General features: G+C 35.0%; 1 protein-coding gene across 1 annotated transcript in view; it reads left to right on the forward strand.

Moving 5' to 3' along the window:
- The window catches only part of LOC145064748 (putative MO25-like protein At5g47540), a 30,602-nt gene extending 20,747 nt beyond the window's left edge, over positions 1 to 9,855 (forward strand). Inside the window, exons 2-12 of the mRNA XM_079012124.1 lie at positions 1,771 to 1,784; positions 1,923 to 2,087; positions 2,186 to 2,304; positions 2,558 to 2,632; positions 7,940 to 8,033; positions 8,238 to 8,297; positions 8,382 to 8,450; positions 8,538 to 8,636; positions 8,737 to 8,781; positions 9,385 to 9,484; positions 9,581 to 9,855. Coding sequence (XP_078868250.1) covers positions 1,771 to 1,784; positions 1,923 to 2,087; positions 2,186 to 2,304; positions 2,558 to 2,632; positions 7,940 to 8,033; positions 8,238 to 8,297; positions 8,382 to 8,450; positions 8,538 to 8,636; positions 8,737 to 8,781; positions 9,385 to 9,484; positions 9,581 to 9,645 — 905 coding nt within the window. The 3' untranslated portion in view covers positions 9,646 to 9,855. The remainder of the gene's footprint in view (positions 1 to 1,770; positions 1,785 to 1,922; positions 2,088 to 2,185; positions 2,305 to 2,557; positions 2,633 to 7,939; positions 8,034 to 8,237; positions 8,298 to 8,381; positions 8,451 to 8,537; positions 8,637 to 8,736; positions 8,782 to 9,384; positions 9,485 to 9,580) is intronic.
- The last annotated feature ends 8,270 nt before the right edge of the window (positions 9,856 to 18,125 follow it).

Consider the following 18,125-nt stretch of genomic DNA (forward strand, 5'->3'; position numbering starts at 1 on the left):
TATATATGTGTGTGGTTCAATTGAGAAAATAAAAAAGGTTAAGAATGGGGGAATCATTTTCAGCCACTCATTTTATTCAAGCATAAAAAGACACGGTGGCAAACTTGTAAATATGAGAACAACCTTCAATCTCAAATACGTATTTGTAGTTCAAACTCATTCATCGTTCATCATTCAAATTTCTTCTCCAACTTTCAACAATCATCCAGATTTCTTCAATTAAACCATCATCAACATCATCCAATGCTAATCAATCATCGATCTTCGTCAATAATAAACACAATTCAACAGTTAACAACAAAAATTCGTTTTTGGTTCTTTTAATTCAACCTTCAATTGTATTTGAATACGATCAAATCTTCAACATCTATGATTAATTATACTCCCAGCGTTATTAGATCAACATCATCGATAATCAACAAAAATCCACTTCATATCATTCATTCAACATCGATTATCAAATAAAACTTGAAAATTGAGGTTAGAAAAATATCAAATCGTTTTTTTTTTTTGAAAAATTTCATATAATTCTCTATCAATCTACTCTTTTGTAGATTTAAATTGTCAAAATATCATGTTTTTAACATTTTTAAAAAAAGTTAAATTGTATGCACTCCAACTGTTTGATGAAATGTATGAACTAAATTAGCACATTATATTCATATATGAATATGTTTTCTCACTATATGATTATTAAAACAAAAAAAAAACAAATATGCAAGTATGTATGTTATTCATATGTGAATAACATATAAAAATTAAATGTATTTGTGAAAATACCTTGTAATCTTCATATGCGAATATACTGTGTAATATTCATAAGTGAATATATCATCAAATATTCACAAATGAATATACTATGTAATATTCACATGTGATATACCATGTACTACTATGTAATATACAGATATGAAAATATTATCTAATATTCACAAGTGAATATACTATGTAATATTCATAAGTGAATGCATCGTCTAATATTTAAATATGAATATATTATGTTTATTATATGCTATAATCATATACGAATGATACTTAAACTGTAAAAAAAAATAAAATAAAAAAAAAATTAATCGTAGTTTTTATTCATAACTGAATAACGAATGTACTGTAGTAAAAATCTGATTCATTTTTATTCACTTATGAATAACAATAGCTGAAAATATTAAAAAAAATTATTTTATCTTAAAACTATATCAATATGGATGTCTATTTGTAGAGAATAAAAAATCATGAATTTTTGTATATTTAAAATCATTTTTCGATAAAAATAGCTTCTTAAAAATTAAAAAAAAAACGAAAAAACTATTTTTTTGTATATATTAAGGTAATGATTAACATAGTTTAAGGAAACATGTTTTGTTGGAAAACACATGTCTATTCCTTTCCCATTTCTGCTGGTACGACGGAGGCTTTTACGGCAAAAATAAATGAGTGGCTGAGAATGATTCCCCCATTCTTAACTTTTTTTTTCTTAATTGAACCCTCATCTCTCTCTCTCTCTCTCTCTCTATATATATATATATATATATATATATATATATATATATATATATATATAACAATTTTAAATTTTAATTTTAATTAATATTTTATTTGAATAAAATATAACATCTCACCCAATTTTAATTAATATTTTTAATTTTACGTATTTAATAAATACAATTTATAATATCTTTAAAAAATATTTTTATTCAATTAATTAATTTTTTATTACCATTTATCTTTAGCTTATTAAATTGTGCAATCATTTAAATGTGTATTTTTCAGGTAGAGCAGAAGATGTGTGTTTATGCCTTAGTTTTCCATAATAATAAATGAATATTAGATATCATTATCGTGTTTTGTGAATTTTTAGGTAGTTGTCATATATTATGATAGACTTTTTACTTGAGAATCTATTAACTTATTATTATGTTCAGACGAAAGATGAATTGAACTCATTAGTTAAGGAGTTAAAGTTGATTCTCTACGGTGATGATGACTCCGAGCCTTGTGAGCAAGCATGTGCACAGTTGACTGAGGAGTTCTTTAGAGAAGACACAATGCGTCTTCTCATTATCTTTCTTCCCAAGTTGAACTTGGAGGTACATATTCTAACCATTACTCTCATTTGCATATATGGATTTTGTAGTTTCACTTTGATATATGATTTATTTTTTAAAAAAAGACTCTTATGTGATAGGCCCGTAAAGATGCAACCCAAGTTGTTGCAAGTTTGCAAAGGCAACCCTTGCCATCACGTTTCCAAGCTTCCAAATATTTAGAATCCAATCTAGATCTTGTTGATATTTTGATATCCGGGTATGTTTGCCAAGTCTTGTAGCTACCTGTTATATTATTACATAAGGTAATCTTGAAAAATCTCAAGAGCATTTACTTTTGTTTGCTTCTTTATTACTATGTTAAATTGTGCTTAAATCTATTACTAATTTTGTGCACGGATTTGAGTAAAAAACTTTTTTGTTTTATAATCAAGTCCTAGTAAATATTATGTCATGTCGAATAGAATTATAACATGCATTCTCTTAGCTTATGTTGATTCCATGTCTAATAGGTATGCAGATCCTTTATTAGCTCTCCATTATGGAAGGATGTTAAAAGAGTGCCTACGTCACCAAGTTGTTGCCAGGTAAGCAACACATAAATTATTAGAATTGAATATACATGCATATATCTGTAAACTAAAGGATAATAGGAGACATTTGAATGAAGATTAGATAGGATCTATTTAGTTGATTGTAGAGATAAGGATCCTAACTTATTGGGTTTATCTTTTGTCTCTGTTATTATATATATATATATATATATATATATATATATATATATATATATATATATATATATATATATATATATATATATATATATATTACATTTGATAATTTACATATATATAAGTATAAATATTATATGAGATTTTAAATTTAAAAATTGAAAAAACCATAAATTGACATGCATATATTATTTATTTAAAAAAAATCACAAAATAACAAGTGTCAAAATTAATTAGAGATTGACATCTGGCAAAATTATCTTCATTTATTATAGCGTGTGTGTGTGTGTGTATATATATATATATATATATATATATATATATATATGTTATAAAACTTTTGAGTGTTAAATCATAATTAAGAGAACTTTTAAGTTCCATTAGTTAAAAAAGGGGGTTTCAAATGTATGAAATTCAAGAAAAAATGCTAGCTTTATAAGTATGTATGATATATATATATATATATATATATATATATATATATATATATATATATATATATGTATGTATATATATATGGGATTTTACAAGGTATATATATAATTTTCCACTTGGTATCAGAGCCCGATCCCTAAGGGTTTCCAATGCATTTAGAAGTTCAGATCGTCACCTTCTCCTCATGGCTTCTTCTTCCACTAATGTAATCAATTCAGCCAAGATCGCCACAGCCATTACTTGGAAACTCATGTGTACCAATTTTCTTCTTTGGAAGGCACTGTCGTTCCTATTTTTCGCGGAGTTCGACTGTATGGTTTTCTAGATGGAACAACTAAAGCCCTAAAAACCAAGATCACTGTCGATACCAATGATCCAACAAAACAGGAAGATAACCCCGATTATGCAACATGGATTACTCAAGATCAGGCTATACTTGGAGGCCTGCTATCATCCATGACTGGAGAAGTTCTCTCGTAACTCACTCGCTGTACATACATGTCCAATTAACTATAGACGCCCATTCACACAATGTTTTATGCGCAACATAGGGGTAATTCCATTCAAATCCGCATAGAACTTTCGGACACCAAGAAGGGAGATATGAGTGCTTTTGAGTATTATTAGAAGATGACAGGACTTGCGGATACCATGGACAATATTGGTCATGTCAAGACTATTGAAGAAGTCATTGGATACATTTTAGCTAGGTCCAGGCCACGGATATCTATTCGCAGCAATTATAGTCCTTAGTAATCAGCACGAAGTGAAACTACCTAAGTTTTATTCATATCTAATTGCCCATGAGGCTCAATCGATGGCAACCAGAAGCCCCAAAGAGTTTGCTTCATTTGTCAACAGTGTTACTAAACAAGAACCAACCAATCCATGAAAAACCCACAACAATGAAGGGTACTTTAGAAATTCCAACAATTATTGAGGTGATAGTCAAAGAAACTATTCTCGAGATGGAAATCGTGGCCATAGACGTGGACTTGGGAGATACTATGGTGGCCCAAGGTTTCAAGTGTGTGGTATTCCAGGTCACATTTCTTTGGCATGTAGAAATCGATTCAATCACTCTTATCAAGCCGAGGAGTATCGTGGTGGAAATAGTGCCACATTTGGTAACTACAACAATGATCCAAACTGTTACATTGATACTAGAGCAACAGACCATCTCACAAGTGATCTTGATCGCTTGTCTCTACCTGAGCGCTATCATGGAAAAGATCAGGTCCAAGTAGCAAATGGAACAGGTTTGCATATTTCTCATGTTGGTGATTCACAAATCTATAGTTTAGGTCGTTCTCTGGTTCTTAAAAATGTCTTGTGTGTTACCCATATTAACAAGCATCTTCTTTCACCTGAAAAACTTGTTTCTGGTAATAATGTTTTCATTGAAATTTACCCACATGTTTTCTTTGTTAAGGATATATGCACGAAGAAAACACTTCTAATCGGTAAAAGTAAAAAGGGTCTATTTCCAGTGCCGATCAAGCGTACCCCTCTTTATGTTGGAGCCAACACTAAAAGTTTCCTCATCACAGTGGCATCAACGTCTTGGTCATCCTTCCCCGAAAGTTCTCAACTTAATTTTGAAGTCTACTAAATTAGATTTTTCCTTTAATAATGTTTCATCTGTATGTGATGCGTTTCAACGTGCCAATAGTCATCAAATGTCTTACAATAAATTTGTTCATGTCACTTCATCACCACTTGAGCATATCAACACCAATGTTTGGGAACCAACTCAAGTGTCTAGTGGAGGTTTTCATTATTATGTTGGTTTTTTGGATGATTATAGTCATAACACTTGGATCAATTTCATTAAACGTAAATCTGATGTTGAACAAGTTTTTTATGACTTTCAAAATCATGTTGAGCAACTCTTAAATACTAAAATTCATAGTGTTCAATCCGATTGGGGTGGCGAATACCACAAACTTCACAAATATTTTCAATAAACTGGTATTTTGCATCGTGTGTCATGCACTCATACTTCCCAACAAAATAGGTTGGCAGAAAGAAAGCATAGACATATTGTTGAAACCCGGCTAGCCTTGTTAGCTCACTCTTCACTCCCACTGCGTTTTTGGGATGAGGCTTTCTTAGCTGCTTGCTATCTTATAAATTGTATGCTAAGTCGAACTATAAACAACTCTACTCCTATCACATGACTTCTCAAAATCACACTTGATTAAACCTTCTTTCGAAACTTTGGATGTGCTTGTTGGTCAGGTCTTCGAAAATACAATCATTGCGAACTTTCTTTTCGATGCATAAGGGGTATAAGTGTCTAGATAGGCAAATGGGTCGAATTTATATTTCACAATATGTAATATTTAATGAGCCTGATTTTCTTTTTGCTTCATCCGTCATGAATGTGACTCCATCACCCACTGCTATAGGTTCCTCGTTTCCTCAAAACGAACCGAGTATCATGAATGAACACATGAGAAATTATGAATTATCATTATTGTTAGTTAACCAACCTGATGCAGCTGCAGCTTTACCTAACAATAACAAGAGCGAAAAAGACCGGACCATAAGACGTCATTTCATACAGTTCAACAGCCATCGTACCTTGCTACTGAACATAATAATACAACTCCGACTTCTCCAGATATGTCAATCGTCATTCCCTTCAACAATGATCATAATTCAGCCTTTCACAGTAACGAAGCTGATGCTAGTACTACTTCTTAATCTGCTGCCAAAGTGATAATCCATCTCATTCACCATCCCCACCGAGTCCTTCGTCACCACAACAATGTGTTGTTACACTGAGTCAAACAGGGAAGCATTTTCCTAAGACATAGGTTGGAACTGTTCGGTATGACCCTACTAAGCGAACATTTTTTGTTGAACCCAATTCTCATCAGGTGACATTGTCTCAAACAGATTATCATCTAAAAATGGAAGCAGAATTCAATTTCAAAAGAATAATACTTTGGTCTTGGTTCCACGTCCCAATGGGGTTAACATCGTTGGTTGTAAATGGATATTTAAACTTAAACAAAATCTAGATGACACCATTGCCAAACATAAGGCACGTATGGTCGCTAGTGGGTTCACTCAATAATATGGCATTGATTACCAAGATACATTCAGTCCTGTTGTGAAGCTATCCACAGTTCGGTTAATTCTTGCTCTTGTTTTATCAAAAAATTGGCAGCTTGATGTTAGTAATGCTTTCCTTCATGGTTTATTAAATGAATATGTTTATATGAAACATCCTCTAGGGTTTGAAGATCCTAGTAAGCCTCACTTTGTGTGTAAACTTCAAAATGTCATCTATGGTTTAAAACAGTCACCTTGTGCATGGTTCTCACGACTTAGTGATAAATTACATCAACTTGGTTTTTGCTCCTCCAAGGCTGACACCTTTCTTATTATGTTCATCATGGGAAGCATACTATCTACATGTTAGTGTATGTGGATGACATTTTCATTGCTGGTTCCTTTCAAAGGATTGTTGATCAGCTTGTGTGTAACCTCTCCAAATCCTTTCCTATCAAAGATATTGGCAAACTCAACTATTTTTTTTGGGAATTGAAGTCACTCACAATTCGGGGGGAATTACACTGTTGCAACATAAATATGCCTCCGATCTTCTTCATCAGGCTAATATGGCGAATTATAAGAGTGTCTCAACTCCCATGTCAGTCACTGATAAGCTCACAAAAGACTATGGTAAACTATTAACTGAGGATAAAGTGCTCAAGTATTGAAGAAACATAGTTGGAGGTTTGCAATATCTCACCTTAACTCGACCCGATATTTCCTTTGCTATAAACAAAGTTTCTTAATATCTATCTAAACCCAATGACATGAATTAGGAGGCTATAAAATAGATACTTAGATATATAAAGGGCACGATTACCACAGGCTGCACATTCGAAAGTCTAATTATAAATTGCTAAGTGTGTTTACAGATGCATATTGGGATGGATGTCTAGATTATCGTAGGTCAACTGGAGGTTTTTCAATGTTGTTTTTTTGACCAAATCTAATCTCATGTTGTTCACGTAAACAGCCCACAGTTTTACGGTCAAGTACGCAAGCTGAATACAAAGCTCTGGTGAATAGTACAACTGAAGTAACATGGGTACAATCCTTACTTAAAGAGCTTGGAGTTTGTTAACCGAGACCACCTATATTATGTTGTGATAATCTAGGAGCTACATACTTAACTGATAATCTGGTCTTTCATGCACAGACAAAGCATATAGAAGTTGATTTCCATTTTGTTAGAGAGATGGTTGCAATGGGGACGCTTGATGTTCGATTTATCTCAACCAATGACCAAATAGTTGATGGATCTACAATACCAATTACACGTAACATTCTGGATCGACTCAAGTACAATCTTAACCTCGTTACTGTTCAGATTGAGGGGGAATGTACACTAAAGAATAATACGAGACGTTTGAATGAAGATTAGATAGGATCATTTATATTTAGTTGATTGTATAGCTAAGGATCCTAACTTATAGGGTTTATTTGTGTATCTGTTATTGTATGTATATATATCATTCCATATTCGTGTGGGATTTTACAAGGCAAATATACTTTTCAACTATATCAATACGATGGGTAACTTCATGTGGAAAGAAGAAATCAACATGTTCGGAATTCCATTAGAGAACTCTTTTTCTTATATTATCTTTTCTTCTCCATGTTCAACCCGGTTGTTCCCATAATTTAATAATGTTTCTTTTGCAGTTATATATTAGAACCAATTCAACTAAAGAAACTTTTTGGTTACATACAACTTCCAAGTTTCGATATTTCTGCAGATGTCGCCGATGTATTCAAGGTTGGTTATTTGAGATACAATTATGAATTGTTCTAATCCATATAAGTATGTAAAACCATTCACAACTTCATTAATATTTAGTATATGGATTATGCATATTATGAAGCTTTAAATAGTTAGACAAGGATAACAAGTCTTCTTAACAAAATCTTGCATCTATTATGATTTTAAAGTAGTCTGATTGTCATTTATGATTCCTCACAGGATCTATTGACTAGGCATAAGTCCACTGTATCCGAATCACTATCCAAAAACTATTCTTGGGTAACAATCTCTTATATCTTTTTGATGGTATGGCAAATATTTTTATTGGTTAATCTGGGAAAAAAATTATATGGTTTTGGTTAGTTTTTTACAGAATATAACGAGAAACTATTGAAATCTTCAAACTATATCACTAAAAGACAAGCTGTCAAGGTATGTTACTTTAGTTTTACAATAGAAACATTACATGGGAATATTGATGTTCATTCAAATGATTACTTTTGGCTTTTAACTTAACAGCTATTAGGAAGCATATTGCTTGATCGTTCAAATTCTGCTTTTATGAGACGCTATGTTAGTTCAAAAGACAATCTGATTATTCTAATGAATCTTCTAAGGGTAATATATTATCTAAATGTTTGGATACTTGGAGACTTTATATTAAAAAAAAGACCTAAAATTTGAGATATTAGTATTAGTATTAACATTGTTGATGCAGGATACAAGTAGGAGCATCCAGATAGATGCTTTTCATGTGTTTAAGGTATCCACACACACACACACACACACACACATATATATATATATATATATATATATATATATATATATATATAGACAGAGAGAGAGAGAGAGAGAGAGAGAGAGAGAGAGAGATTAAATGAGAACTTGAAAACCATATAAGAACTCCACTAAAAATGAGAAATTATTTTTCTACATAATATTTTGCAAAAATATAATAGCAATATTACACTTACAAACCCTTTAAGAGAAGCACCCAAAAATTTTAATTTTTTTTTGTTACACGTACCAAAAAAAAGTTTGTTTTTCTTGATTTTTTTTTTCATAAATCTCTTTGACACATTTTATTAAAAATTTGGGTGTTTGTTGTTTTGAAATATATTATGTAGAAAAAAAGTTCTAAGTTTTTATGGTTTTTTAATTCTCACTAACTCAAATCTCTCCCTCTCTCTCTCTCTCTCTATATATATATATATATATATATATATATATATATATATATATGTATATATATATATATAGAGAGAGACACACACACACATATACATATATATATATATATATATATATATATATATATTCTATTTTTCTTGGTTCGTGACATTTGTTGTTATATATTTGATAGCTTTTTGTAGCTAATGAGGAGAAGCCTATTGAAATAGTAAGCATACTTATTACCAATAGAAATAAGCTTCTACGTTTACTTGGTGCCTTTGTCTATACAGGTATGAAGGGTGGTTCTCAATCAATCAAACTTGTCTCTAAACGGAAACTACTGTCATTACTATATCTTATTGATCTTTTTGTTATGGGTGTTATAGATGACCAAGTGTTTGAGACAGACAAAGATCAAGTGATCAACGAACTCACTTTACTGGAGATCTAAAACCAAATAAGAAAACACATCATTTCCTTGGACATTTAGTGATTTTAAGTGTGGTAGATAATGAAGAAAATTCATTTTTTTTATTATCACAACAAAAATGGCCTAGGAGAGAGGGCCTAAAAGAAACTGAAATGATCCACATAAAAGTGACATTACTTGATGTTGTACCAATTCCTATGATCGGTGGTAGTTTAACATACATTTTGCAAACATATTGTCAAAACATGTGAAGGGATACTTCAAGTAAAATAAAGATTATATATTACCCACCAAAAAAGAAGCCAACTATACACCTTATCTGCCTTAGGCTTATTACATCTAATGGAATATATCCTCTTTTCTAGACCATCTTTCAAATTATATGACCAAGATCCAATAGAGAAATATATTTGGTTCGTATTATTAAAATGTAAGTTTTTTCAGTCATTCCTAGCTAACAAAGAGCTACCGATTTTTGAAGAGACATCATACATACCCCAAATTGTTAACATATGGATGATAAATAACTAAGTAAAACTATTTTTTGTCAAAGTTAGGTGAACAATAAATGATATATAGATAGGACACACTATTGGGGTTTAAAGGTTACAAAAACAACGTGGAATCAGAATTTCACATAAACACTTATAGGTACATGCAACCTAAAAAAATTCTATGGAATTTCACTATTATAATAACATTCTTTATGAAACAAAACTACTATGTCTATTGTATTTGAAAATTAAAATAAAGAAATCATACATTTTCTTAAGTCGAATTAAGCTAAACAATTCTTCTTGAAATCTCTTTAGAAAGTCTAGCTCCAATAGTGTGGTAGCCTCTAATGTGTCACACCCAAACCCAAGGAAACCTTAAGATCAAAAAAGAAAAGATGGGAAAAATAGAAAAATCAAATTATATATATGTGAGGTGTGTGATCGGTTTTGGTTAGGATACACCCCTATTTATACCTGCCAAACAAAAAAGGAGAGAGGGCAAAGATAGAAAAGCCAAATTCTATATATATGAGGTGTGTGATAGGCTTTGGTTAGGGTACACCTGTATTTATACCTACCAGATAACCTAGAAACCCTAAATTTGAATAATAAAATAATAGTATTTTATTCCTTTTTAAATTATATTTCCTTATCTGATCATGAGCCTTCCAGAAGTATTTTAGTCCATGGATCTAGTCTTTCATGGTCTTCAGGTACTATGCTTGGAGTTAGAATCTTTTTTTGGTAATGTTTAACCTAGATTGGTGTGAGACATGCATTGGACATGCATGTCCATATGGTTACGATTTTTATGAGCTACGGGGGTGCATTAAGGTCTTCTGGAAAGTATGAGACTTAGACTTGTCAGATTAAACACGTAATGGATGAAGTGGTTCATTAGTGAGACCACGACATGGTGACTGGTCCTGTGTGACAACTCAAAATTTCCATTTTTTTTAACGTCGTAATTAAGCACGTCAAAAATTAGCCAAATTTATCCCAAAGATATTTTTGGCCGGATTTAAGCCCGTTGGAATATTTTAAATAATATTCGTCAAGCGAACCAAAAATAAGGAGGTATAATTTAAAATTTGCCGTGTTTAACGGAAGGCGCGAAAAAACCCCGTTTGGGTTGGTGTTGGGTGGACCCCCACCCAGGCTGTAAACGCAACCCTATATAAGGGTTGAGTGGGTTTCATCCTAACCTTTTTCACACCTTAGACACCTCCTCCCTTTACTTTCTCTCTCTCTACAAATCGGGTTTTGGTCAAAAATCGCCCCCTTCGAGCTTCAAATTTGGTAAGTTAACCTTCCTAGCTTGTTGTTTAGCTTATCACACTTGCAAATTCATGGCTTAAACATACAAAAACCCCAAGAACAAGAGTTTACGGTTTGGGAACATCCCAAAACCGTAAACACCTTGAAAGAGGGTTTTGATGCCCAAAAACCCTCCCAAAACCTTTCCAATGCTTAGTTATGACTTGGGGACTTGCACATATGAGCTTAGAACACCAAAACCTTGGCTTTTGAGGAGTAAACATGAGTTTATGGCCCAAGAACACTCTTGGACCGTAAACCCCTCTTCATGGGCCGTGAACACCAATCAAGTTGTTAAGTTTTCCTTTAAACACCTCCTTTGGCTTGGAATAATGTCTAGAACCAACCACCATTGCATTAGGGACCTTAAACTTGAAGGAAACCATGAATCTAGGAGTTTACGGTCGTAAACCCCCCAAGGATTGGTCCATGGGCCGTAAACTTCCTTAAAATGGTCAAATGGTGCCCTAACTTCCTTCCATGGCTTGTACATTGGACTAGAATCATTTGTGCTTAACCTAGAACCATCAAAACACAAAAGGAAAGGGCATGTAAGAGTTTACGTCCGTAAACTCATTGTTTACAGCCGTAAACTCCTTAAATTAATCCATTTGATGATTAAACCACTTCCAATGCCCTAGAATTGAACCTAGCCTAAGTCCACAAGTGTTGTAAGACCTTTATACATCCAAGAGCACACCACCCATGAGTTTACGGTCGTAAACTCATGGGGGATATGGTTCCAAAACCGTAAACACCCCTAGATACTACTATTTGAGGAGTAAACTCCAATGTGAGTCCATACACACCTTATATGCAACCCTTGGTACTCCTAGCACTTGTAGCAAAGTGTTTTCATGTAGGAGGACATCCTTACTTGCTTAATTAGTTATTAAATGACTAATTAGATACTTAAATGTATCATTAAATGTTAAATAGGATTCACGTGTGTGGTCAAGTCCACACTTGACACTTAGCATCCTATACCGTCCATTCATCCGAATAGCCAACGTCAGGTGAGTTCATGATGGGTTTTAGCCATAAGAACTTTCCTATGTGCGCATGCAAAACCCTAATGCTTGGATCTAAGCTTTCTAATTAAACATGCTTTGAATCCAAGACTTCTAATGACTAATTAGGAATAAGAACAATACTAAAACAGTTCTAGAATCATACCTTTGAATCTCTTGTTTGATCTTGTTGTCTTGGAGCTCTAGAGTCACAATTGTCACTCCTCTAATGGCTTACAAACACCAAATAGCAAGGAGGATGATTTGGGAGAGAGGAGAGGGGAGGAAATCGGCCAGGGGTTCTCTACTTTAGATCAAGTTCCGATTTCCCTTTGCCATAGGGTCTATTTATACTCGTAGACTCCTTAAGGGTTACAACCTAAACCCTAGTTGGATAATCTTCTCTTAAAGCTATCCAAATCCATTCCTTAGATAACCTTGGACGATTTGAAGCTATCCATAGCTTCTAGAATCCGTCCACTATCTATCCAACATGGATTTACAGTCTAAAGTTTAACTATCAAACAATTGACAGTTTATACCCTCTTATTTAATTAATCTCTTTAAGTCACTAAATTAATTCCAATTAATTCTATGACTTATATTAATCAAATAACAATATTATTATTCTTTATATTATTCTCATAATATATTAATAATATTTATTCTCTCTTAATAAATCATCCTACCAAGTTGCTATGGTGAAGGCAACAAAAGGACCATGCACAACCGGGTCAAATACTTGCCTAATATAGTTGCAGCCTTAGACACTATTCCAACAGTCTCCCACTTGGATAAGTCTAGTAACTATATGCACAAGTACAATTCGATTTGCAATCGTAGCTCTCAAAGACGCTTTCAAACTATGATCTAATCAATCTTGTCCTTTAGATAAGGGATCGTACAGTCCTCTGTTAGATATCATGCTGACAATTCTATGGAATGATTAGTCAAGCATTTATGTTTCTCGATCTCTGATTTATTTGACATAGAACTTAATCGAACACATCAATTCAGTTCTGACCGGGCCCGGCACATAAGTCAAATCAAATCATCGAGCGGCCGAGATATCGCTTTTACCTTCTTAGATAAAAGTTACAGATAAACTTCGACTTATATGCATTTACTTACTCATTAACCAACTATACACAACAATGTGTTTTATAACACCGAGTTACTGATGCGTTTTAACATTATCAATGTACAATCAATTAACAAATAACAAACTATATATCTAGGTTTTAAGACTATATGATATTATCGTCTTGCGATCACCCCTTTTATATCATATTCCATAAGGTGATTCTAGCAAGCGCGGGTTTGTTCCAATGCTCAAAACTAGTTCATAAGCACTCATGAACGTTGCAGCAACCCTTTGCTATGTCTAACACCATTTAGACAATCTACACACCAATTCATGACAATCTTCATTCATATCTACTTCCAACATATGAACGATTGTGGACAATTTGAATTAATTCGATTATTCCTAATAATCTTAATTATTCTGGAAGTCAAAACATGCAAAGTGAAACAATAGTTAAACAATTAACATAAGACAGTAACATTACTCATAAATAAAACTCCTTTATTTAATCATCAAATGTTAATTACATTTATCTATTACACGTTTCTAATACTATCTAATCTATGGTAATATCATCCTTCAGCCCAATACTCCTAGCATGCTGCAAGTGCTTAACCCTACTCAGTCCCTTCGTAAGCGGATCTGCTGGGTTATCTTCTGATGATATCCTCTTCACTACGAGTTGTCCTTCTTCTACACGATTTCTAATAAAGTGATATTTTCTGTCGATATGTCGAGATCTACCATGATCCCTTGGTTCCTTGGTCAAGGCAACCGCTCCTTCGTTATCACAGAAAATCTCCAAGGGCTCCTTTATGGTGGGTACAACTCCAAGATCACCAATGAAGTTCTTCAACCATATTGCCTCCTTCGACGCTTCACTCGCTGCAATGTATTATGATTCGCACGTTGAATCAGCTACGGTTTCCTGCTTGGAACTTTTCCAAGTCACTGCTCCTCCATTCAGGGTAAAGACCCAACCCGACTGTGAATGGTAGTTGTCCCTATCGGTTTGAAAGCTGGCGTCACTATACCCTCGCACCTTCAAGTCATTACTCCCTTCGAGGACTAAAAACCATTCCTTCGTCCTCCGAAGGTACTTAAGGATATTCTTCACCGCAATCCAATGAGCTCTGCCAGGGTTCCCTTGATATCTACTAACCATGCTCAAAGCAAAGGCTACATCAGGGCGAGTACAAGTCATAGCGTACATGATTGAGCCAATTGCGGAAGCGTATGGAACTCGGCTCATTTCTGCTATTTCAGCTTCGGTACTCGAACTTTGATTCTTACTCAACTTGGCATTACCTTGTATCGGTAATTCTCCCTTTTTCGAGTTTTCCATACTAAAATGTTTTAGTACCTTCTCTAAGTAAGTGTTCTGGCTAAGTCCTATTAGTCTCTTACTTCTCTCTCTTACTATCCTTATTCCCAAAATGTAAGAAGCCTCTCCGAGGTCCTTCATAGCGAAGCACTTCCCGAGCCAGGACTTAACTTCCTGCAGAGTTGGGATGTCGTTTCCTATGAGTAATATGTCAATGACATATAGAACGAGGAATCTTACTATACTCCCACTGGCTTTGACATATACACACGATTCATCATCGCTTCGTACAAATCCAAACTCTTTGACTTTCTCATCGAAGCAAAGATTCCATCTGCGAGATGCTTGCTTAAGTCCATAAATGGACTTCTCAAGCTTACACACTCTATTCGGATGCTTCGGATCCACAAACCCATCTGGCTGAGCCATGTAAACATCCTCAGCCAACTTTACATTAAGGAAAGCGGTCTTGACATCCATTTGCTAAATCTCATAATCATAAAATGCGGCAATCGCTAGAATCACTCTAATAGATTTTATCTTCACAACTGGTGAGAAGGTCTCATCATAGTCAACTCCGAGAGTTTGAGTAAATCCCTTCGCGACCAATCGCGCTTTATATGTGTGTAATTTTCCATCCACGTCGGTCTTCTTCGTGAAGATCCATTTGCACCCAACGGTCTTACGTCCGGGCACATAATCAACAAAATTCCAGACTTGGTTATCATACATGGATTGGATCTCGCTATCCATTGCCTCTTTCCATTTCGTAGACTCCGGGCCTGCCATGGCTTCCTTATAGCTATTAGGTTCATCAAGATTTATTAGTGTACCATCACTAATATACGTGTCCCCTTCGGTAGTAATATGAAAACCATAAAACTGGGAATGAACTCTAACTCTATCGGAACGTCTAAGAGGCAAGGACTCGTCAATCGGTTCAACCGGAGTTTCCTCCTCGGGTTGAGTGCCAGCGGTGGAGGTTCCTTCATCCATCTACTCTTGAATCTCTTCAAGCTCGATTTGCCTCCCACTGTCTCCTTGGCCTATGAGTTTTCGCTCTCGGAAAACTCCTCTCCTCGCCACAAAGACAACATTGTCCTTCGGTCTATAGAAGAGATATCCAAAGGATGTCTGCGGGTAGCCGATGAAAATACATCGCTCACTTCGAGGTTCGAGCTTGTCGTGAGTATCTCGTCTTACGAAAGCCTCGCAACCCCAAACCTTGATATGTGCTAACGAGGGAGCTTTCCATGTCCATATTTCGTGAGGTGTTTTGGCAACCTTCTTAGTAGGGACTCGGTTAAGGATATGGGCGGCAGTCTCTAAGGCATACCCCCAAAAGAGATTGATAGCGAAGCACGACTCATCATAGAGCGAACCATATCCAATAAGGTTCGATTACGCCTTTCTGCCACACCATTCAACTGCAGTGTCCTAGGAGGCGTCAATTGTGAAACTATTCCACACTCCTTGAGATAATCGTGGAATTCAAGACTTAGGTACTCTCCTCCTCGATCGGATCGAAGCATCTTGATTGTCCTGCCCAATTGATTCTCCACTTCATTCTTGAACTCTTTGAACTTTTCAAAGGTTTCTGACTTTTGTTTGATTAAATAGATATACCCATATCTACTATAATCATCGGTAAAGGTCACGTAGAAGCGGTTCCCATCCTTCGTGGTTGATCTAAACGGTCCACATACATCGGTATGTATTAGGTCCAATAGACCCTCACCCCTTTCACACGTACTCGTGAAGGGTCAGTTAGTCATCTTTCCAAGAAAACAAGACTCGCACGTGTCATCTTCCCTAAGGTCGAATGACTCCAACACTCCATCCTTTTGGAGTTGGGCTATGCGTTTCTTGTTGACATGTCCAAGACGACAATGCCACAAGGATGCTTTATCCATACTAGTGGAAGAATCTATGTTTAAAACATAATTTCCTAAGTTATCAACAATCATAACAGTTTCATAAATTCCATTATATGGTATAGCTTCAAAGTAAAAGACACCATTTAGATAAGCTAAAATAGAACCATTCTCATTATTAAAAGAAAATCTAAAACCTTGTCTAAACAAACCATGAAATGAAATGATGTTTCTAGCCATTTCTGGCGAATAGCAACAATTGTTCAAATCTAAACATAAATTATTCCTAAGCACTAAAGAATACACTCTAATCTTGGTCACAGGCGACGATCTTCTGTTCCCCATGATTAGATTGATCCTTCCTTGCTCCACATCCCTACTTCTTCTTAGTCCCTGCACATTAGAACAAATGTGATAACCACAACCGGTATCAAGAAGCCAAGAAATAGTATGATTAGAATCGCTAGATTTAATTGTGTATATACTTGCGAAAGATGGATTGATCTTTCCTTCCTTGATGGCTTGCAGGTACTCTGGGTAGCTTCTCTTCCAATGTCCTATCTTGTGGCAGTGGTGGCACTCTGCCTCCTTAGGGTTAGGGCAGGGTTTAGCAAGATCAACTTTGGTCCCACTAGAAGAGGCACCATCTCGGGCTTTAACCTTGCGATAGTTCTTAGAAAAAGCCTTCCTCTTCTTTCCCTTTCCTTGACCAATAGCCAAGATAGGAGCAGCGGGTGGATTGGGAGTTGGTGCAACAGACTTGTCTTTGAAGTTGCTCTCAGCGACCCTCAAGAGACCTTGGAGTTTGCTTAGGGTGACCTCCTCTTTGTTCATGTGGTAGGTCATCCTAAATTGATTGTACATCGGAGGCAAAGAGTGAAGCACCATGTCGATCGCCAAGTCTTCCCCAAAGTCAACATTTAACTTGCGAAGGCGGTCGACATACCTTTGCATCTTTTGCAGGTGCACGGTTAGAGACTCTCCATGACCCATCTTAGCGGAAATCATGTTAGTGAAAATCTCATAACGCTCTTGTCTCGCGTTTTGGTGGTATTTCTCCAATAAGTCTTGATGCATCTCGTACAGGTACATGTCCTCATAGGACTTTTGGAATTCAGAGTTCATGGTGGCTATCATGATGCAATGTACCTTCGTTGCATCGCGCTCATGGGTTTGAAAAGCGGTAATTTCAGCCGGGGTAGTGATTTCAGGGTTGATCTTCTCGAGCTTCTCATCGAGGACATACTCCTTATCCTCATAGCGAGCAATGGTGCGAATGTATCTTATCCATTCGCTAAAGTTCGTTCCATCGAAGGTGACCTTTTGGCAAAGGCTCATCAACGTGAAAGAACTAGCAGCAGCGTTGTTTGCATTCGACATCTACAAGTAGAA

This window comes from Lactuca serriola, chromosome 7 (genome assembly GCF_051521515.1).
Source record: "Lactuca serriola cultivar US96UC23 chromosome 7, Lser_US96UC23_V15, whole genome shotgun sequence".
NCBI lineage: Eukaryota > Viridiplantae > Streptophyta > Magnoliopsida > Asterales > Asteraceae > Lactuca > Lactuca serriola.